The following is a 23,891-nucleotide window of genomic DNA, read 5'->3' on the forward strand; positions in this document are numbered from 1 at the left end:
AAATTGTCACAATGTCTTAGAAGTTTTGGCCTGGTACTGGTACAGCTACACTTTCTGTCACACTCTTTTGGTTAAAGTAGATCATGGAGCTGGCCCAGACTGAAATAAGGAATGGAACAGCACTTGACTTGGAACTATCTGTGGATTCCAGTTATGTTTTATCATTAATACAAATAAGGAATAATTCAATACTATTTTATTGACAGATTTTTTTTAGATCACATCTGTTTTAGATTGTCTTAGAAAATTAAAAACGCACAGGACATTTTTATTTTATATTGAAAAGTAGCTACACTTGAGGCTTTTGGAGTCATGCATATCCCTAATCTTTATGAATTAGGTGACATAGTATATTTGCATAAGACTATATTTATGATGCTTCCTTATGCCTGTGTTTGTTTTCCATTAATTATGTAAGATCTCTTAAAACTGCCTAAATCCCAGTGTGCTGCAGGCCATGTTCCAGAATTTTATTTTTATGTGTAAGGTGCACAATGGAGAAGCCAAATCCTGAGGAAGTATTTAATTCAGTTGTTAGTGAATCAGAGAACACTATTTCTCCAAGTCTCCTCTGTCTTTTCTATTGCTGAAATCTCATTATCATTGTCTCAAAATTCAGTGTTAATTACACTTTATTAGTATACACAAACCTATTAGCATTTTTCAGAGACCAAAACACATTTAGGAGCAACGTGGCTAAATTTTTAAAATCAATTTTTCTTTACAAGACATTTTTTTCTTTTCTAAATAAGAGTTAGGGCAATGTTCTAAATTGCCCTCATATCATTCGTCTTTTTGTAAGTCATGCTTTAGATTTATTCACAACTATACTACAGATAAAATTATCTTGTATGTGCTTTAAAACTTGATATGGATCATGTAATGGGTTGAATTGTGTCCTTCCCAATTTCATGTGTTGAAGTCCTGTCCCCTAGTCCTTCAGAATGTGACTGAAATTAAGAGACGGGGCTTTTAAAAAGGTAATTAACGTTAAATGAGGTCATTAGGGTAGACTCTAATCCAATATGACTGGTATCCTTATAAGAAGAGGAAATGTGGATACACATACGAGTGTGCACAGAGGAAAGGCCATGTGAGAGAGAAGACAGCCATCCACAAGCTAAGAGGAGAACTCAGAATGAAACCCTGCTATGACCCTGATGTTGGACTGCTAGCTTTTTTAACTGTGAGAAAATAAATTTCTGTGGCTTACCTCATCTGCTCTGTGGTACTTTGTTATGACAGCCCTAGAAAACCAATACATATAGTAATACCAATAATACAACAATAGGAAGGGGAAGAACTGTCCCCGGTAACCATGTATTCATCCATTCTAGAATGAGCTCAAGAAAATCCAGAAGCACAAACCTATGTTATAGATAAATCAAGGTTAATACCATATATATATTTCCTAGTTAAGAGAAACTGTCCTAAATGGCCACACTCTGTACAAAGGCATCCTAATCCTGGTCAGCACCCAGTGTGTAAATTAAGCAGTGAGATCGCCACACAAACAAGGATGGTACTAAATATCACAGTTTTTCTCTGGCTAATTTGGATTTAGAAATGAAAGTATTTATCTGTCAGTTGATAGGGACATTTTGAGCTGAAAAGATGCTTGAAAATGTTCCATAAGATGGCAGTAGCCGGAGAGGCTATACATACAAGAGATAGCTAAGAGTAATTAAACATTAAGCTAACTGAAGCCATGAAACAAAAAGACTACCTGGAATGGAAGTGGTTGGTGACTGCAAAAGAAATGGAAACAGAGAAAGATAAACAGAAAGGGCAGGGGTGGAGGTGGGATCTGAGACATCATAATTTAAGTGGATTAAAAATATCCTATTGCTAAAGACACAACAAAACACTTTAGTGACTGAGGCTTAGTCTCTATAGCTATGGTGAATTTTTCCTATATGTGAACTGTTGCAGTTGTTGACAGAAACAATTGAGTGATGATTCCAGGCTATGCATGAAGCTTTGGACATCTTTATTTCTTTTAACAAAACTCCATTGTTTGAAAGAGCCTGAGTGGATACAACACAGAGTTCATAGAATTATGCTGAAGGATCTGCTTTCATTAGTTCATTTAGGGGAGTATCACAAAAGCATTAAAATGATTTTACAAAATGCAATATATCACGTATTAACAAACCATTATATCAATATCTTACTGTGATACAGATATTATTACTTGCACCTTAAAAGTGACTCTCCCTTTGGATATTATGGACATTTTCACAATATTGTCTTTCCATCAATGAACACGTGATGTCTTTCCATTTATTTATCTCTTTAAATTTCTTTTGTCAATGCTTTGTAGTTTTCAGCATACAAATCCCCCTTGGTTAAGTTTATTCCTAGATATTTTATTCTTACTGATGCAATTATAAAGAGGAAATTTATTTATTCTAATGGGTTTTTTGGTCATTGTTGTAGTTTATTTATTTTTATTTTTTAGTGGAGTCTTTAGGTTTACTACATATAAGATTATGCCACGCAAACAAAGATAATTTTACTTCTTCCTTTCTGATTTGGGTATTTTTAAATTTTTCTTTCTTGTCTAATTGCTTTGACTAGGACTCCTAGTACTATGTTACAAAGAAGTGGTAGGGGGGGGCATTCTTGTCTTACTGTTGATCTTAGAGGAAAAGCTGCCTTTCACTACTGAGTTAGGATGTTACCTGTGGGCTTTCACATAATGTCTATATTACAATCTATAAATTCAAAGCTATCTATAGATTCAATGCAATCTCTATTAAAATTCCAATGGCACTGGGGCATCTGGGTGGCTCAGTGGGTTAAGCATCTGCCTTCGGCTCAGGTCAAGATCTCAGGGTCCTGGGATTGAGCCCCACATTGGGTTCCCTGCTCAGCAGAGAGTTGCTTCTCCCTCCACCCTTCCCCCCTGCTTGTGCTCTCTCTCTCTCATGCTCTCTCTTTCTCAAATAAAATCTTTTTAAAAAAATTCCAATGGCATTGTTTACAGAAATGGAAAAAAAATCCTAAAATTCATATGGAACAAAACATCCTGAATAGCTAAAGCCATCTTTAACTAGAGACATTATATTTCCTGATTTCAAAATATATTATAAAGCTACAGCAACTAAAACAGTATGGTACTGATACAAAAACAAACATGTAAACCAATGGAACAGCATAGAAAGCCCAGAAATAAACCCATACATACACATTAAACTGGGTCTTCAAGAATACCAACAATACACGATGGGGAAAGGAAAGTCTCTTGAATAAATATTTCAGAAAAGTAGATATTCATGTGCAAAAGAATAAAACTGGACTCTTATTTTACAACACACACAAAAATCAACTCAAAATGGATTAACAATTTAAACCTAAGACCCAATAGTGTAAAACTTCTGGAAGAAAACCTCAGGGGAAAACTCCTTGACAATGTCTTCACAATGATTGTTCAGATATGGCATCAAAAGCACAAGCAACAGAAGCAAAAATAAACAAGTGGGACTTTATCAAACTAGCAAACTTCTGCAAAGCAAAGGAAACATCAACATAGTGGGAAAATGCAACAGAGGAATAAGAAAAATATTTGCAAACTATATCTGACAAGGGATTCATATCCAAAATATATAAGAAAATCCTATAATTCAATAGCAAAACCACAAATAACCCAGCTTAAAAATGGGCCAATAATTTGGATAGATATTTCTCCAAAGAAGACATACAAATAGCCAGCAGATATTTGAAAAGATGCTCAACATCACTAATCATCAGAGAAATGAAAATCAAAACCACCATGATATAGCACCTCATACTTGTTAGAATGGTTATTATCAAAAAGACATAAATAACAAGTGAGAATGTAGAGAAATTGGAACTCATGTACACTGTTGGTTGGAATGTAAAATGGTGCAGAATCTATGGAAAATAGTATGAAACTTCCTCAGAAAATTAAAAAACAGAACCACCAAAAAATAAAGATAAAAACAGAACTACCTTCCAATCCAACAATCCCACTCCAGAGTTTATACCCAAAATAATTAAAATAAAGATCTTGAAGAAACATCTGCACTCCCATGGTTACTGCAGCATTAGTCACAATTGCCAAGGATGTGGAAACAACCTAAATGTCCACTGATGGATGAATGGATAATGAAAATGTGGTATATAGGTATATACATATAATGAAATACTGTGCACCATTAAAAAAGAAGGAAATCCTGCCATATGGGACACTCTGGATGAAACTTCAGGGTATTATGTTAAGTGAAGTAATCCAGTCATAGAAGGACAAATATACTGAATGATTTCACTTATATGAAGTATGTAAAAATAGTAAAACTAATAGAAATAGAGTAGAATGGTGATTGCCAAGGGTTGGGGTGATGAAGAAATAGGGAGCTGCTGTTCAACAAGTATAAAAATTCAGTTACAAAGAAGACAAAAGTCTAGAGTGGAATAGTGGTGACAGTTGTACAGTGAAAAGAAGGTACTTAATAACAATAAACTGTACAGTTAAAAAAGGTTAAGATAGTAAATGTTATGTTATGTGCATTAATCATTTTAAGTGAATTTCTGGGAGGTTAAATAAACTTCCTAAGCTTACTGAACTATCAAATGCAAGAATGCAAATCCAGTTTCTCTGATTCTGATTAGGAGGGTCTTATCAATCTATTTAATAACTATATAGACCCTGTGGTGAAGAATCAGTACATTATGAAACTGTGAAAGGTGCTTTATTACTTGGAATGATACTTTCTTATCTATGATTATAATTAAATTTGAAGCAATCAGATGTAAACTTCTTTAAGGAAATTCAAAGCAAATTCAGGTACAGAAGCGTTTACCAACAGGCAGAGTCATCCCATCAGCTATTTATGGGCATTTTTCTTTTCGGTGTAAATAATGCATAGATGTTAAGGATCATCATCTACCTACAGTCTGTGAATTCAGATGAAAGGACATAGTTGTCACTTTGATCTTAACAGAAGGCAGAAATGTCATCCTGTTCAGCATCCAAGTCTTTATTGGCTAAAATGTCACCTCATCTATGGGAGCAATCTATTTATTACCTCTATAATCCACAGATTATATGGAACCTAAAATTGTCCTTGAACTGATGAAATTAAATGCTTACTTAGAAATATATCATATAAATTTATGATGACAATAATTACCTCTTTTTAATATTCATCATGAGTACCTGAAGCACTTAAAGGAAGAATAATTTCTTTAAAAGCATACAACCATTTTCAGTTATTTTTTATTCCATTTAATAAATGTTGGCATTTTGACACAACTTATTTTTTTCCTAGAGGAAGGCAGGAAAGTATATGTATGTGTATCTTACTTATATAGATAAATCTAATTAGCATTGAATTAAACTGCCATATCAACATTACCCATGTATGTGTTTGCAATTTAATTGCACATAACTAAAATATTCATTTATCAAATTTGCTATGCAATATATACATCATTCTGTAAAAAGGTGAGGGCTTGAAAACACCAATCCCAGAAGTCATGGGTCTATTTGCATCAGCAGAAACTACCTTGATTCAGCATATTTTTCTACTAGCCATAGTCACCATAACCTCATGTGAATTATATTTAGCAACATAATACTAGCAACATTTTAAACAGTATTCAGGTAATATATAAAATATTGTGGACATAATTTGAATATATGATTTACAGAGAAAGGTCTAGATATACTAATAAATTTTTCTTAAGTAAAGTCACTAGGTGAACAAGGCCTGTACAAATGGATTTAGAACTTAGTAATGGGTTTTAAGAAAAATAAATGTATATAGCAGACATTCTCTGCTGTTTCTACCAGTTATTTCTCCTTCCCCCTTTGCTGTCAGAACTCTTTGCTCAGTGCATACTCCACACATGAATCAGGATTTTTAAGCCAATCAGGACACTGTCACATATTTGTCATATTTTTAAGTTTCCCACCCTCTCTTGAAACTAGAGATACCTATTTAAGCACATTCTAGTCAATGGGATATAAGGTCAGAAATGCTTGTGTGCTTCCAGGGGTAATAAATGCTTTTCATTAAAAAAAAAAAAAAAAAAAAGGAACAATGGAGGAGAAAGACTTTTATTCCATATGCCTCTTTCCTGTTTGGGACATGTGTTTTTGAGATGTTTAAGTTATCTTAAAACTCTCATAGGATTATATTCCTTTGACATTGGAATCCAACACAAGGAATGTGTGGAAATCACAGAGCATGATTTGGAATCAAGTAAGAAACCTGGCATCAGGCATTAGCCAAGATTTAGATTTAGACAAGTCATTTTACCTCGTTTCCCCATATATTCAATGAGGAAATTAAACAAATATAATTTCATAGAAAGAAATTCATTCCTAAATCTTTGGTTGAATGAACCCAAAAGAGTGAATATTGTGAGAACAAATCAAATAGACCTGACATTGTATGGCTTAAAAGAAACAAATGAAAACTATTGAACATTTTGCTATAGTTCAACACAAATATCTTGTGGGTACTTTGAATATGAATTTGAAATATAGGTAATGTATTTTAACTGGATATATTTGTAAGGAAAAATGCAATCTACTTTCAGTAGACCCATTACCTTTGTTCAAATACTGATCAAAGAGAAATATGACCTTAAATGGGTAACAAAATTTTAAGAACATTCTTAACAAAAGAAACAAAAAAGCTCTATGAATCAAAATGAGTTAGTGCTAAGAGTTACAATTTGATTACAAACTACCTTAACAAGCTTTTCATATAATTGAAGATACAAATATTAAAACATAGTTTTCAGTTTAAATTTACCTAGATATAATTACCTTGAGCATGAAAAGATCTGACCTTCTGTAACCTAAAGAAAGCAAAAGCTGTGTCAACTTGACTAAAGGATGCCCAGATAGCTGGTAGAACATTATTTCTGGGTATGTTTGTGAAGGTGTTTCTGGAAGAGATCAGCATTTGATTTGGTAGACTGAGTAAAGAAGATCACCATCACCAATGTGGGTGGGCATCATCCAGTCCCTTGTGGGTCCAAATAGAACTGAAGGGCCAATCCTTACACTCTCTTTCTCTCTCTCTCCTTGAGCTAGAATGTCTATTTTTTCTGTCCTAGGACATTGGAGCTCCTGGTTCTTGGGCTTTTAGACTCTGAGATTACACCAGCAGAATCCCTTCATACACACAAGCACACACACAGCTGGCTCTCAGGCCTCTGGCCTCTGCCTGGGAGTTACACCATCAGCTCCCTTGGTTGTTGACGCTTCAGACTTGGACTGAATAATACCACTGACATTTCTGGTTTTCCAATTTGCTGATGACAGCTTGTGAGATTTGTGCCATCCACAACTGTGTGAAGCAATTCCTACAATAAATCTCTTCATACATATGAAGAGATTATACATCTGAGATGTATATAATAAATATATAATATATAAGAAATTGTATATCATCAATAAAGAGATTATAATATATAAGGGATATATCCATAATATGGATATACAGATATATCTTATTGGTTCTGTTTCTCTTGAGAATCCTGACTAATAAAATCTCATCATACAGTTAGGCTTAATATGTTTTGAATACCAAGTTTTATTTATCTTTTCCCAAGGATTGTATCATATTTCAATGGGATTAAATTTTTAATTGCTTTTATATAAAATGGATAATGTTCTTAGTAGCTGAAATGTATGTTGGGATAGGATGATTCAGATTTAAAAAAAAAACAAAAACAAAAGTTTCTAAAATACCTTTTCTTATGTAGCTATGACATACAAAAAATATCCATTTATAATATTAATTTCAAGTCAATTTGTTGAGGACTTATTTTTGGTTGTCCTGAGTATATGGCCAGAATTTGAATTATATACCTACGACCACGGATCCTCTTACTAAATTGCAGAAGAAGGTAAATGAGGAGGCAATTAATGGAAAAATTTATATAAGTAGAATTGCTTCCAAATCTCTACCTGGACTCCTTTCCAGCAAATAAAATTAAGCCACCTAAGAACTCAAGGGTTTTTTTGTGTGTGTATGTTTTGGCTTCTTTTGGTCTTCTATTTAACTCGTTTGAAAGATGATCGTTTTTTCGTTAGCCAAACATGAAATTTTGTCCCTTTTCCACATTCCAGAAAAAAAGTGTTAGTTAAATTATTTTTTTTTCTGTGATAAGAGCCTCTTATCATAGTATCTGGAAAAATATGACTCAAAGAATTCCTTTATAAAATCATTCATCATATTATCTTCCCCTCCAGCAGCTAACTTTGGGATTTTTGTGAACAGTACTGGCATAGATGTATCATAGTTTGTGGGATGGGAGCTGAGCCATTTATTTTAGGAACTTAAAGAAAAATTAATTATTTAAGAATTAAAGATAATCTAATAGAAGATATTATGGTAGAGTGATTTGAAATGCTATCATTTTTAAACTACGTACAAGGCATAAGCCATATTTCCATTTTATAATGTATAAGTTAGCTGAAATCCTATCCTACAAGATCTTCCCAGTTTCTTAGTTCTTTATTTCGAACTATTTCTTCTATGCTGGGATTTGTGTGTGTGTGTGTGTGTGTGTGTTCAATCTGGCAGGGGAGGGGAGAAGTTCATAGATAAAATACTTCCCAGATCTTTGATAGTTTTCACAAAATCCTTACTTTGTATTTCTACTCAAAGATGATCTACCTTCAAAGAAAATTCCAGGTTGTACTCATACTCTTTTGCCTCAGAACTTCAATTCTTTTCTAAATTTTTCATTGTTAACTTGGTGGCCAGCCTATTTGCACATTTGTATGTTTTGATTTTTTTCTCTTATCTCTATGGTTTTTCCTTCTTAGTGCCTGTGAAATATTTTATTTTGCTTTGGTTTTAGCAATCTGAGAAATAACTATTTCAAACTCCGTCCTTCACTGATAATTTTGCACTTTAAAACAAGTTGTGCCATTTTAATTACAGATTCAGTTTATTTTTCATTTAAGGAATGTCATATCTTATATTTCACTTAAGGAATCTTTAATAAATCTTATTTTATATTTTAGACTTAATTTCTATTATTTTTTTCTATTTTCTAATTCTCTGGTATAACATATCCAAATGTTAAAACTATTAATTTATGTGTTACTATATTTTGCAATATCATAGGATTTCTTAAATCTCAAATGTTTACTAAAGTAGTCTGAAACTTGTGTGCCTTGAATTTCCAGGATAAGAAAATAAATTTAAGATATTTTTCAAATAATTTAAGAATATTAAAATGTCAAATAATGTTTAGTGGTTTGTGTTTTTTGCTATTTTCTTTCTATTTAATGAATATTACCATTGACTAGCCAATGATCAATGAATTATTAACTCTTCAAGTAATAACATGGCAATTTCATGCTATGATGTTATTTTTTGTAACATCAGTTATAACTTTTAAAGCACACAGGAGATGGGACCAAAATTCTGCTTAAGTATTACAGATGGCTTAGATAATTTATCTTTAAATAGTGTAATGCAATATTTTGCCAATACTGGAATATTCATGTACCTCCAATGAAAGAGTTGCAATTTTTTTTACCACAATTTTGCTTGAGAAAAATATGAAATAAGAATTTTTCTAAAAAGGCAAAGTAAACACTCAAATCTGGATGTAAGTTCAAAAATACAAAACATGTAGCAATCATAATCATTGAGATACCTTAAGCCTAAGGATCGATTTTGTTCTACAAATTTACTGTGTCCTAGCTAATGATAAAGTTTTGTTTCTATGAAGCTATATGAAGAAAATTCTCCAGTAATACCCAGCCAACCTCCTGGAGAGAAACATGCTGGAGAGTGACAACAAGTCCCAATACACCTTGACCTAAGTAGAGCTTACCTTGACCTTGGCATTTCACTTTTCAACAGTAAGAAAAGCTGTCAGCCATTTCAACATCATTCATGTGGATATAGACTAACTTAATGGAAAGTAATAAATGCATTAAAAATTTTGATAGCTCTTCTAGAAGCTTTGTGTGAAACAGATGAGATAAAAGGCCTTTTAACAATAAACTCCTAAAGTAAATTGGACATGTGAGAATGAAGAAAACATGTTGGGGATGATTGATGAGGGGACTTAGAATCTTATCCTTGGGAAACTAGGTGCAGGTGGAAAAGTCACCAGAGCCTAAAGTGTTCCAGTAAAGTAGCTGAACTCTCTGCTTCTAGGAATAAAAGATTTAATATGTGACAAATTTTATGATGTTACAAAATTCAAAATTATTATTATTTCTTCAGGCAGTAGAAGAAATACTGTACTTATACTCCTTTCAAGAATATAAAATAACCAGGCTTTGGAGAAATTGATAGCTAAAGTACTAAAATTAATCTCTGAGTTGCTGCAAAATATAATCTTCAAATTTTATATTCATGCTGTATTTTGTTACTTTAGAGAATAGTCAAAAATTATAATAGGTTAAAAAAAGGAAAAAATGGATTGAGTGTGTTACTGTTGCACAATTAGAATCAAGATTTTTCTGTTTTTTTGGTTTTTTTTCCATGAATATATTCCCTAGAATGGAGAGGTGTGAAGTTACAATAATAGAAAGTCAAGAGGTAGGTCACTGAATTTTTCAACTATTTCAAAATACAAAGTGTATTTATATGCAGGATGAGAGTAACTGGAAAGATAAAACATTACAGTTTGATTACCATACTAAGATTCATTGACATTTGTGTGGAGGTGGGGAGGTGTGTGTGAATCAGCAGTCAACAGAGGTATTGAGAGCTATGAAAATAAAGCATTTATTCATTCATATATTCAAAAAATGTTCATTAAAAGCTCACATATTTCAATTTTTCAAAAAAAGTTTGTAATAAATTTAAACATGCTTATATTCTGTAGGAATTTTTAAAGCCTATTTTTGGGAAAAATACTCACTATGAATTGCCAAGTGGGACACGAATATGCAACCCTTCAATCTTTTCCAAAGGGAATCTCTAGCAACTAATGTTTTTCATAGCAAAGATTTGGGAACATTTTTAGATGAATTAATCCTTACAACAAATCTAAGGAGATAGGTAGTATTATTATCCAATCGTTTTGATGAAGTAATTTAGTGTAGAAGATTAATTTGCTCAAGTTCATTTGTACATTAGTAAGTAACAATGGTCCTCCAACTCTATATCTTATATATATCTCACTACATAACAGTGTACTTAGAACTTAAAGTACCTACCGCATTAAGACAGCTATGAAAGTGGAAATTTTCTATATTCAAAATAACAATAATTGGCATAGTAAGATTAGTATTGATTCTAAATACCTGAGCAACTGCAGCAGACTTTTGGAGCATTCAATTCTTTAAGTATTGATTAATTTATCCCAGTCTTTTGGAATTGATATGCTGAGCATGCACGGATTCAGCTAGTTGAAAATGGAGCCTTATACAACTGGGGCACCACACATCCTTTACACTTTATTATCATCTTATTTCCTATTATTCTCTACCTCATTTACTCTACTTTGATCATATTGATTTCTGTGAGGTACAGTTTTACCCAAAGGTTTACATATAAATCATCACGATTTTGTGACCAACAAAATCAACAGACAAAGATATTCACCCATAACTACCACCTTCCACCCTTCAACTATAGGGTAACTGCAATAACAACTCAATTGTGAAAAGGGGGAAAGGGGCATAGTAAAGTTCTTGGTCACTTACAAAATCTACCAGATAGATATTATGAAGCCTGCCTTTCTCAATGTTGGAGTAACTTTTTTAAAGATACTTGAATCTACTCTATGACAGATCTCTCATGTTCATTATGCCCACATCTAAAATAAACAATGAAGAGTATGCCTTACTTAGAGTGGCAGAGTTTTAACAGCAAAGCCCCTGTTGGTCAGGTATTCAGACTTAGTTTTTGTCCCAGGAATTGAAAAATAGCAGGCTTTGAACTTAAAGTTTTTTTGGGCAAAACAATTTCCTCAAAAACTCAGGAGGCTCCGGATTTATTTTATTCCAATTAGTTCCAAGTGAAAGAAATTCCAATACAATCAAACCTCTACCTGGACTATTTCTTAAGCCTGGATGACTCTCTTTTATTTACTGACATCTATACTCATTTTAATGGCAGCTACCTCAAGGCCATCTGAAAAAAAAATAGGCTGAGTGAACAGACAATATACATAATCTGATCTTTGCAGCTGGGTTGGTTACCATTTTATGTCCAAGCACATGATGTGTAGGCTCCATAATCTTATCAACTGCTGTTCAGTGGACAGAAGCAGTTGGCTTTTATAACCCTGCAAGACTCAACTTTAGTGGATTCTCAGTCAATTTAGATTGCAGCTGCAGTCAGACAAAACCTCTTTAGTAGAGTGGTTTGCCCTCCCTCTGTGCTCTGGTTTGTTAATCTGGTTTGTACGATCTTGCTAAAGCAGGAAGGAATTAAAAAGAAATACCAATATTTGAACTTCTTTTGCCAGCTTTGTAGATATCTATCTCCCACATAATTTTAGTGAAAGTGATTTGCCATAGCAGAATAATATGTGTCAAAATATTTTCATTTACTTCCAATACCAATTCTGATCATTAATTAAAGTATGGTGCTGTAACAAAGATATTTAGTGGTCCAAACAAGCTAGGCATTGATTTTTTCTGCCAAAACTTTCACAAAATAGAAGGCTATCCCAGGGAAGGGAAGTTGCTCTGTTCCATGAGGTTATCCATAGATCCTGGCTCTTTTTACCTCGTAACTCTAACATCTCATAGGACTTTCTCTCAGCCATAGTTGAAGGCCAATTTTCAGCATGACATCTGAATTCCAGTTTCAAGGAAAGGAAAAAAGAAGAGAGAAGAGAAGGGAGGGGAGGGAAAAGGAGGGGAGAGAAGAGAAGAGAAGAGAAGAGAAGTGAAGAGAAGCGAAGAGAAGAGAAGAAGAGAAGAGAAGGGGGATGGAAAGAAAGACAAGGATTTGCTCTTTCAAGGAGTTGACCCATAACTTACACATGTCACTTCTATTAACATCTTCTTGTCAAAATCCCTCAGTCTCACAAATATACATAGATACAAGAAAAGCTGGGTCTTCCACATGAATAATCATGATTCTTCTGACAGAGACTTTCGTGGTTTCCATCACTAAAGATACAAATGGGAGAATTGACACTGGGGTGAAATGGAGCCATGGTTGGCAGTTTCTACCATAGAAGATCAACACTATGATCCACTCATGCTTCCTCAACTATAAATTACCATACATATATTATATTCATTTTTTTGAGAGGTTCAAGCTTTTTCCCATAAAAATTTGTAGGAATTCTTTATAAAGAGGTAGATATATGATGATGATGATGATAGATAAATAGATAATCTTAATATCTTTCTATGACATATGTTTCAAATGTCTCCTCATTTGAAGGAGATACACTTTTTATAAATAGCTATTTTTAAAGTAAAAGTTCTTGATTTTAATGTAATTGTATCTTTCAAAATTATCTTTTGTAGTTACATTTTTAATGTTTTATTTAAGAAGGCATTTTCTGCTTTGATATTATAAGATATTCTATGCAAACTTTAAAGTTTTAAAATTTTGTTTTCCATAGTTATCTTTAATCCATCTGGACTATATATATATATATATATTTTTTTAAGATTTTATTTATTTGAGAGACAGAATGAGAGAGAGAGAGAACATGAGAGGGGGGAGGGTCAGAGGGAGAAGCAGATTCCCTGCTGAGCAGGGACCCTGATGCGGGACTCCATCCCGGGACTCCAGGATCATGACCTGAGCTGAAGGCAGTTGCTTAGCCAACTGAGCCACCCAGGCGCCCTGGACAATATATTTTTAATGTATAGAAAGGAGTTAGAAATCCCATTTAATTTTTGTTTCCATGTGGAAAAACAATTGTCCCTGGCAACGTCCTTTTCATCTTATATGCAATGCCATCTTTCTAAATTAAGATTTCTAATTTCATAAATTTATGTTTATTTATTTTACAAATCTGTCTTAATTACAATAGGCTTATAATAATTCTTGATATCTGATAGGCCACATCCTGCCACATGACCTTCCATTTCAGCCTTTGGCTATTCATGGCATCGCTGTTTCAGAGATAATTTGAAATCACATTGTAAATCTCCATGGAACTTGGGGATTTTTAAAGAAACATAATGAAGCTATTGAACATTTGGAGATAATTTGTATATTTATTCAATGAAGCTCCCATTTAATAACAATGGCATATTTGTCCATTTATTTCAGAATTTTTGAATAGTTTTCAATAAAATTTTATTAATTTATTAAAGTTTTAAACATATTTTGTTAAATTTATCCTTATATATGTATATATTATTTCTATTTTAATTTTTATTATTAATAACTTTTACACAGATGTAGAATTTTAAATTAATATTAATATATTGTATCTTTGGAAATGATCTTTTCTCTCTAGTTACTCTAGTAATAGATTAACATTTCCATTTTTAAAATTAATAAGTTTATGATAAATTAATCAGATTTATGTTAGTAGAGGATCCATCATCATACTTATTCTCTCATACTACTGGAAGTCTCATGTATTTATAAATTTATAAAAAGTCTCATATTTATAAATAATCTAAACCAAATCATTTGAAACCAAAATTGTTCTAAACTATAAAACATAGATGTTTCTTTTTATTAAAAAAAAATGGACACTTTGATATTCTTGATACCTTTGAATCTTTGGTTGACTATTAAAAGTAAAAGTGAATAAGAGCTATATTATTATTTGCATTCTCTGAAACATTAGAGTCATTGTACTTTTAAAAATTTTATCTTGGTGTTTCTCATTTAGTTTTATTTTTAATATGGTGATACAAATTGATTGATGTTCTAATGTTGATTCAGCCTTGCTTCCATTAATAAAAAGGAAAAAATACCTTATAAACAAACCAAACATAAATTAAACAGAAGAAAACAAAACTGTAAATAATCAGAGTAAAAATAAATAAAACATAAAACAGAAACAAACAAATAAACAAAAAACATTAAGCAAGCCAAGAAATTAAAATTTGGTCCTTTGAAAGGCTAAATAAATTCATAAGCTTCTAGTTGAGTTAACAAAGAAAAAAGGACATAAATTACCAATATTAGGAATGTAAGAAGAGATGTAACTGATCCTGAAACATCACAAGGCTAAAAAGGGGATACTACAAGCATCTTGATAACCATAAACTTGCTAGCTTATATTAAATGGACAAATTCCTTCAAAACATAAACTACTCAACTCACTCAAGAAGATATACATAACTTGAATAGCCCATTAGAGAACTTGAATTAGTAGTTAAAAAACATTTTTTTAAAAAAGGAAAAGAAACACATGTCTAGATGATTTCACCTGTGTATTCTACCAAATATTTAAGGAGGAAATTATACGAATTATACATGATTTCTCCTAGAAAATAGAGAAAAAAAGGAGACCCTTTCCAACTCATTTTCTAAAGTTAGTATTGCCCCCAAATCAAAACCAGACAAATGTATAACAAAAAAAAGAAAACCACAGACTCATACCTCACATGAACAAAGACACAAAAATCCTCAACAAAATATGAGCAAATTGAAGTTAGTGACATGAAAGTGAAAATATATCATGACCACAAGGCTGATTCAACATTCAAAAATTTATTAATGTAGTTCACCTTATAAAAATAATAGTTTTTAAAGTCATATGATATTAATAGATACAGAAAAACATTCATGATAAAAATCTCTCAGGAAACTAGGACTATAAGGGAACATCTTTAACTTAATAAATAACATCTGTGAAAAACATATTGCTGATATCATACTTAATGGTGAGAGACTGAATGCCATCTTCCCAATATCAATACAAGGCGAAAATGTCCTCTCTCACTACTTCTGTTTAACATTGTACTGGATGACTTAGCTACTGCAATAAGACAAGTAAAATAAAAGCAATACTAATTAAAAGAAGGAAATAAAATTGTCCATTCACAAACAACATGACTGTATGTGTAGAAAATCCTTTAAAAATCTACCAGAAAAGGGGCGCCTGGGTGGCTCAGTCGTTAAGTGTCTGCCTTCGGCTCAGGTCATGATCCCAGGGTCCTGGGATCAAGCCCCTCATTGGGCTCCCTGCTCTGCAGGAAGCCTGCTTCTCCCTCTTCCACTCCCCCTTCTTGTGTTCCCTCTCTCCTGTCTCTCTCTGTGTCAAATAAATAAATAAAATCTTAAAAAAAAAAAATCTACCAAAAAAAAAAATAAAAACCCTAGAACTAAAAATACATTTATCAAGGTCATGGGATAACAGGTCACTACACAAAATTCATTTGTATTACTTTATACTAGCAATAAATATTTGAAATTTGACATTTAAAAATACCATTTACAACAGTGCAGTGCAGAACACTGTAGAAATAAACCACAAAAATACAGTCAACTCATCATCAAAAGGGGAACAAAGACAATTCAAGAGAGAAACAATAGTTTTTACCAAAAATAGTTCCAGAAAAATTAGCAATTCATATAAAAAATAAATGAATTGAGGCACAGACTTTAGACCTTTCACAAAAGGTAACTCACAAAGGATCATGCCCCTAAGTAGAAAAAAATAGCATTATAAAATTACTAGAAGAAAACAGAGGAGAAAATCTATGTGGCTTTGTGTTTCACAATGTGTTTTTAAATACAACACCAAAAGCATAACTCAGGAAAAAAAGTGATAAATTGGACTGTATTCACAGTAAAAAATTGCTTTGTGAAAGACAGTTAAGTGAGTCAAATGATAAGCCACAGAGAATATATTTGGATAATATCTATCTGATAAAGGATTGTATCTAAAATATACTGAGTATTTAAAACTCAACATTTAGAAAACAAACAACCTGATTAAAAAATGGGCAAAATATCTGAACAAATGCCACATCAAAAAAAAAAATATATATATATATACAGATGACAAATAACTATATAAAGAGATATTAACCATCATTTGTCATTAAGGAATCACAAATTAAAATGACAATGAGATACCAAGATACATATTTGAACGACTAAAATCCATAAAAACTGGCAATACCAAATGCTGGTGAGATAGAGTAGCACCAGGAACTTTTATTCATTGCTTTCATTCATTTCATTCATGAAAATGCAAAGTTGTTCAGCCAGTTTGGGAGACATTTTGGCAGTTTGTTAGAAAGATAAACATAGTCACACCAATCTTGCAACTAGGTATTTATGCAATTGGATTTTTATTTTTAAAGATTTATTTGTTTATTTGAAAGAGAGAGGGAGACAGAGAGTGGGGGGGGTAGAGGGAGAGGAGAGAGAGAATCTCAAGCAGACTCACCACCAAGCGTGGAACCCAACATGGAACTTGATTCCACTACGATGAGATCATGACTGGAGCCTAAATCTAGAGTCATACACTTAACCAACTGAGCCACCCAGGTGCCGCTATCCAGTTGGTTTTAAAACTTCAGATTTCCACATAGGAAACTAGAAGAAAAATTTTTTTTTAAAGATTTTATTTATTTATTTGACAGAGAGAGGCAGTGAGAGAGGGAACACAAGCAGGGGGAGTGGGAAAGGGAGAAGCAGGCTCCCCACGGAGCAGGGAGCCCGATGCGGGGCTCGATCCCAGGACCCTGAGATCATGACCTGAGCCGAAGGCAGACGCTTAACGACTGAGCCACCCAGGCGCCCCTAGAAGAAAATATTTAGCAGCTTTACTCATAACTGCCAAGAACTGGAAGCATCAAAATACCTTTCAATGGATGAATGCATAAACAAATAGTGATATATCCATACAATGGAATATTATCCAGCAATAAAAGGAAATGAGTTATAAACTACACAAAAAAGGAAAAACCATGGAGAAGCCTAAAATGCATATTGATAGGTGATTCAAATTATTTAATACTCTGGAAAAGGCAACAGTATACAAAGGGTAAAAAACATCAGTGATGGCTTAGGATGTGGAAGGAGAAGAACAGGAGTGAATAGGGAAAAACAGATTTTTTTAGGGGAGTGAAACTATTGTGTATGATATTATAATGTTGGAAATATGGTATTATATTTGTTAAAACCAATTATACCTCACAGCACAGAATGAAACTTAATGTATACAATTTAAAGAAAATATATCATTTAGGAGGTTGGGAGATCCCCAGAAGCAATTCAGACTATGACAAAAGGATGTGACTATTTTACAAATGTATGTAACAAACTCAGTGAGATGGTGGGGGTGGGGTGGAAGAAGGAACTGAAATAACTTTGGAAATGAGAGGTATATGTAATCCTAAAGGTAAAGGAACTTTATAAAATTACTGTACTCTAGCTAATTATATTATTCCCATGAAGGTAATAGTTAACAATTCTGATATTTCTATACATATATACTAGAGTTGGAAAATGAAGCTAAATAACAAATAGTAAAAGGCAGCCTACTCTGTTGGAGTAGGAATTCACATAAAAGCAAGAGCAGAAGGTTACAATGGTTCTTATGGTGGTAATGGATTAGAGTTGGAGACATCAGTAACACCTAAGTTAGAGTCAAGAAGATATAACAATTCTAAATATTTATGCACCCAACATGGGAGCACCCAAATACATAAAACAGTTAAAAACAAACATAAAGGAACTAATTGATAATAATACAATAGTACGGGACTTAAACACCCCACTTATATTAATGGACAGGTCATCTAAACAGAAAATCAACAAAAAAACAATGGCTTTGAATGACACACTGGAACGATGGATTGAACAGATATATTCAAATGTTCCATCTTAAAACAGCAGAATACACATTCTTTTCAAGTGTTCATGGAACATTCTCCAGAATAGATCACATATTAGCCTACAAAACCAGCCTCAACAAATTCAAGAAGGTTGAAGTCATACCATGCAACTTTTCTGACCACAAGCTATGAAGCTAAAAGTCAACCACAAGAAAATATCTGAAAAGACCACAAATACATGGAGGTTAAGTGAATGGGTCAACAGAAAATTAAGGAAGAAATAAAAAAGTACATGGAAACAAATGAAAATGAAAACACAACATCCCAAAACTTCTGGAATGCAGCAAAAGGGGTCCTAAGAGGGAAGTATATAGCACTACAGACCCACCTCAAGAAGCAAACAACAGCAACAACAAAACAAAACAACAACAACAAAAAACCCACCTTGAATAAACAACTTAACCTTATACCTATAGGACTTAGATAAAGAACAACAAACAAAACCTAAAAACAGCAGAAGGAAGGAAATAATAAAGATTAGAGAAGAACTAAATGATCTAGAAACTAAACAAACAGTAGAAGAGATCAGTGAAACCAGGAGATGGTTCTTTGAAACAATTAATAAAATTGATAAAACTCTAGCCAGACTAATTAGGAAAAAAAGAGAAAAGACCCAAATAAATAAAATCACAAATGAGGAAGGAGAAATAACAACCCCCACCACAGAAATACAAACAATTATGAGAGAATATTGTGAAAAACTCTGTCAACAAACTGGAAAACCTAGAAGAAATGGAAAAATTCTTAGAGACATATAAACTACCAAAACAGAAACAGGAAGAAATAGAAAATTTGAAAAGATTGATAACTAGCAAAATTGAATCAGTAATCAGGAAACTCCCAACAAACAGAAGTCCAGGACCAGATGGCTTCACAGGTGAATTCTACTAAACATTTAAAGAAGAGTTAATACCTTTCCTTCTTAAACTGTTCCAAAAAATAGAAAAGGAAGAAAAACTTCCAAATTCATCCAATGAGGCCAGTATTCTGGTACCAAAACCAGATAAAGAACACTAAAAATGACAACTACAGGCCAATATCCCTGATGAACATAGATGAAAAAATCCTCAATAAAATACAAGGAACTTGAATCAAATAATATGTTAAAAAGTCATTTACCACAATCAAGTGGGATTTATTCTTGGGTTGCAAGTGTGGTTCAATATCTGCAAAACAAGCAACATGATATCACATCAATAAGAGAAAGGATATGGTCATTCCAATAGACATGGAAAAAGCATTTGACAAAATACAACATTCATTCATGATAAAAACCCTCAACAAAGTAGGTTTAGAGGGACCATACCTCAACTTAATAAAGGACATATATGAAAAACACACAGCTAACATCATCCTCAATGGGGAAAAACTGAGGACAGGAATAAGACAAGGATGTCTACTCTCACCACCTCTATTCAATGTAGTACTGGAAGTACTAACCACAGCAATCAGAAAACAAAAAGAAATAGAAGGCATCCAAATCAGCAAGGAAGAAGTCAAACTCACTATTTGCAGATGACATGATAATCTCCATAGAAAACCGAAATACTCCACCAAAATACTTCTAGAACTGATAAATTTGGTAAAGTCGCAGAATACAAAATTGATATACAGAAATCTGTTGCATTTCTATACACCAATAACGAAGCAGCAGAAAGAGAAATTAAGAAAACAAACCCATTTACAATTGTACCAAAAACAATAAGACATCTAGGAATAAACCCAACCAAAGAGGTGAGAGACCTATACTCTGAAAACTATAAAACGGTGCTAAAAATTGAAGACAACACACAAAAAAATGAAAAGATATTCTATGCTCATGGATTGAAGAATAAATATCATTAGAAGGTCTATACTCGCCAAGGCAATCTACACATTTAATGCAATCTCCATCAAAATACCAACAGCATTTTTCACAGAAGTAGAACAATTCTAAAATTATAATCAAAAGACCCCAAATAGCCAAAGAAATCTTGAAAAAGCAAAGCAAAGCAATTTCACACTCCAAGTAATATTACAGAGCTGTGATAATCAAAATAGTATGGTACTGGCACAAAAACAGACACATAGACCAATAGAAATGGATAGTAAGCCCAGAAATGAACCCACAACTATACACTGAATTGATTTTATAGAGCAGTCCCAGGTAATGTTAACAACTAGATTAAAAAAATAAGGAGAACCAATGTTATTCTGTATATTTTTGAGCTGGGAAGCTTCTCAAAGGAGTCATGTTCAGGAAATGATACTCAAAAACATAAATTCTTATACATTAAATTTCCCTGTTAAGTAAGTCTCTTTCAAATTCTTTAGTTAACAGCAATACTTTAAAAATCTTCAACTGCAAACTCTTACCTTGCAATGTTTTGATTTTTCCTGAATCTTGAAAACTTCAAAGTTATATTAAATATATTATCTTCTGTTTCTTCTTAAAGAACTCATGTTCATAAAAGGATTGTCATCATCATCCTCATCTGATTCAAAATCTATCCCTTTAGCTATTTGGCTCTGGGACATGCGCTTGCTTGATGATGATGTGCTCGACCACCTCTGTTCTGTTTTTGAAGTGGTAGGAAAAATGTCTTCTTCCACATCTGACTCATCCACCTCAATCACCTCTGAATAATTCTTAGCAGCAACATTTCGGGACTGCTGCTGTCTTGCAGATTTAAAGGCATCTATAATAGACATGTTCACTAGGTGTTGACATAGTGGCCTTTGAACTTCTGCTTCGAGTAGAAGTCTCTAGACCAGTGCCTCTTCCTCTCTGAGACCCCTCTCTCCAGGCTGAGTTCTGCCCTCTTCCTCCTCAGCGGCTTCTTCCTTGGCCTCCTCCTCTGCTGGCTGCTGCTGTGATGTTTTCATCAGAGTCCTCAGCCATCTGTCCTGCCAAATCTATACTCACGAGGTCCTCAGCACTAAAGGCAGAAGCAGAGTCCTCAGACTGAGATCTGAGGGCTCTGGCCCTTGTCATAGCCTCTCGAACTTCATCATCTTCTTCATTAGTGTTTTTTTGTCTGCTTTCTCTGAAACGGCATACCTCTTCATCGATTTTATCTTCTAGGGCATCAATATGACGCTCTTTAAGAAATCGCTGTGTTTTTTCCAAATGGTATTTCACTAATTCCTCTATGGCGTCTTTTTCTTCCTTGTCCACAAATTCTTGTACTACTTCACCCATTCCCCTTTCTGTTAGAAGTGAGAGCTGCACATTCTTCTCTGCAGTCTGAAAATACTGTTTTACAAGGTCTTCTACTCTTAGGGTTGTTGTTTCTGAAGATTTTGTGATGAGCTTCCCAAAGCTGATCTCTTCTCCCGTGTTTTTCTTTTGTTCTTTTTGTCTGAAAAAATGGATATCTTTTGGATTAACTACCCGATCCACAAATTTCTGGCTAAAGCGAAGAACACTGAAAGGCTCAAAACCTCCACTATAGTCCACTTGCAGTGGTATAAGAGGCTTCTCTGGCTGTCGAGAATTTCCCAGACGTTCTCGTTCAGCATTTTCAAGCATTTCTTTAATCTTCTCCAAACAGAAGCTCTGTATGGCCTGGGTTACTTTAGGATTATCTGGGTTAAAAATGTCTGGATGATCAGCCAGAACAATATCCTCCATGAAAAACTGCCACACTGTGTGAAGAGGAATTTTCTGCATATTCATCTTCCTTCCATTTATACGCAGCAAACCGACATGTTTCTTTACAGCTTCTCCTGGGGAAAGAGAAGTAACCACTGAACTTCCAGGTTGTGATATATAAAAGAGTTGTTGTTCATTTTTGGTTGGAGCTATTTTACAATTATGTTCATGGCCCCAGATAACAAGATCAATGAAGTCATCCAAAAATTGTTTTGGAATGAAGTTAGTACTTCCATGTTTACTCCTGTTCTGATGAATCACAAATAAGTTAAACCAAGAGTTCTCATCTTCTTTTGATCTCAACATTGTTACTTTTTTATTGATGAACATTCGATAGAGACTTTCATCTGGAATGGAACCTAAGCCATATAGAGCAATTTTTGTGCTTCCTTTTTGGAGCAAAACTGGACTAATGTCTATCTTCTCCACAGACACTGAACATCCAAAGTGATTTACAAATCCAGCACAACTTAAAATATCCAGGGCACAGAGGACGTCTGCCCCTGTGGGATCATCATGATTGCCATGAATACTAAACACTGGAATTGAAATGTTGAGATTGTCATCTTGGTAGTTCACCCATGAAAACTTACTAAAACCAAAGTTGACTGATCGCTGAGAATTTCAAACTGTACAGGACAATCACCCATGCAGTATTTTCTTAATAACTCAAGGCAGGTATGTAATGTTTTTCTTGAGGGCTTATTTTCATGAAAAAGATCACCACCTAACAAAATAAAATCCACTTCGTTTTCCTAGGCAAGTCTTAAAATTTCATCCAATGTTACAAATGTATCATTTCCTCTGACTGCATCTTTCTCCATAAATCCCAGATGAATATCTGTTGCAACTAAGATTTTAAATGTATTTTCATCATCAAGGGCATCCGCAGGACTCATTCTTATGGTCAGTCCAACTCCTCTGGAACCAGTTTTCTCTCCAAGTACTCCTGGGTCGTGTGATCAAATATGTCAGAAGACTCACTCAATTCCAAATTCTAGCAAATTCCTTAAAACTAGTGTAAATAAACAGAAACACGTGCTCCGCGGAGAAACGCCCTGCGCCACCAAGGCAAGTGGAAATGGCCAAGATATTCTGGGCAGAGGGGCTGCAGCTGCAAAACAACCCCTCCCACATCTGGACTCCTGGTTCCTTCCAGATTCTAAGTCTCAACACACTACCCCCAAAGCCAGCTGGACTCTCTGAAGCCTGAACCAGAACCCTCCAGGGCTTAACCGACAGGTCCCATTCTTTCCATATATACTTATTTTTATATAAATATATACAGGTTAGTTTATACGCATATATTTGATGTGTTTGATGAAAGAACCTAAAAGAAATGGCTCCTCAGTAGAATTTGCACAATTAGCATCTAGATCCTGTTTCCAGAGCTCCTTGGATAAACGGCTGATTCTAGGACCGGGCCTACAAATAATACAAGATGAACCTGGAACATCTTATAGTGTGAGAAATTAACAAAGTTCTCAAAAGTACTTCAAAAAATACCAA

The 23,891-nt window shown here is 33.7% G+C and overlaps 1 protein-coding gene across 1 annotated transcript; it reads right to left on the bottom strand.

Moving 5' to 3' along the window:
* Positions 1 to 21,160: 21,160 nt before the first annotated feature.
* Positions 21,161 to 23,351, bottom strand: LOC110577359 (double-strand break repair protein MRE11-like). Its single transcript, XM_021686646.1, is given in 3 exon segments — positions 21,161 to 21,442; positions 21,444 to 22,990; positions 22,993 to 23,351. Coding segments are annotated over 3 exon segments (2,118 nt in total). The 5' UTR covers positions 23,282 to 23,351.
* Between the last annotated feature and the right edge of the window lie 540 nt (positions 23,352 to 23,891).

This window comes from Neomonachus schauinslandi, chromosome 6 (assembly GCF_002201575.2).
Source record: "Neomonachus schauinslandi chromosome 6, ASM220157v2, whole genome shotgun sequence".
Taxonomy (NCBI): Eukaryota; Metazoa; Chordata; class Mammalia; order Carnivora; family Phocidae; genus Neomonachus; species Neomonachus schauinslandi.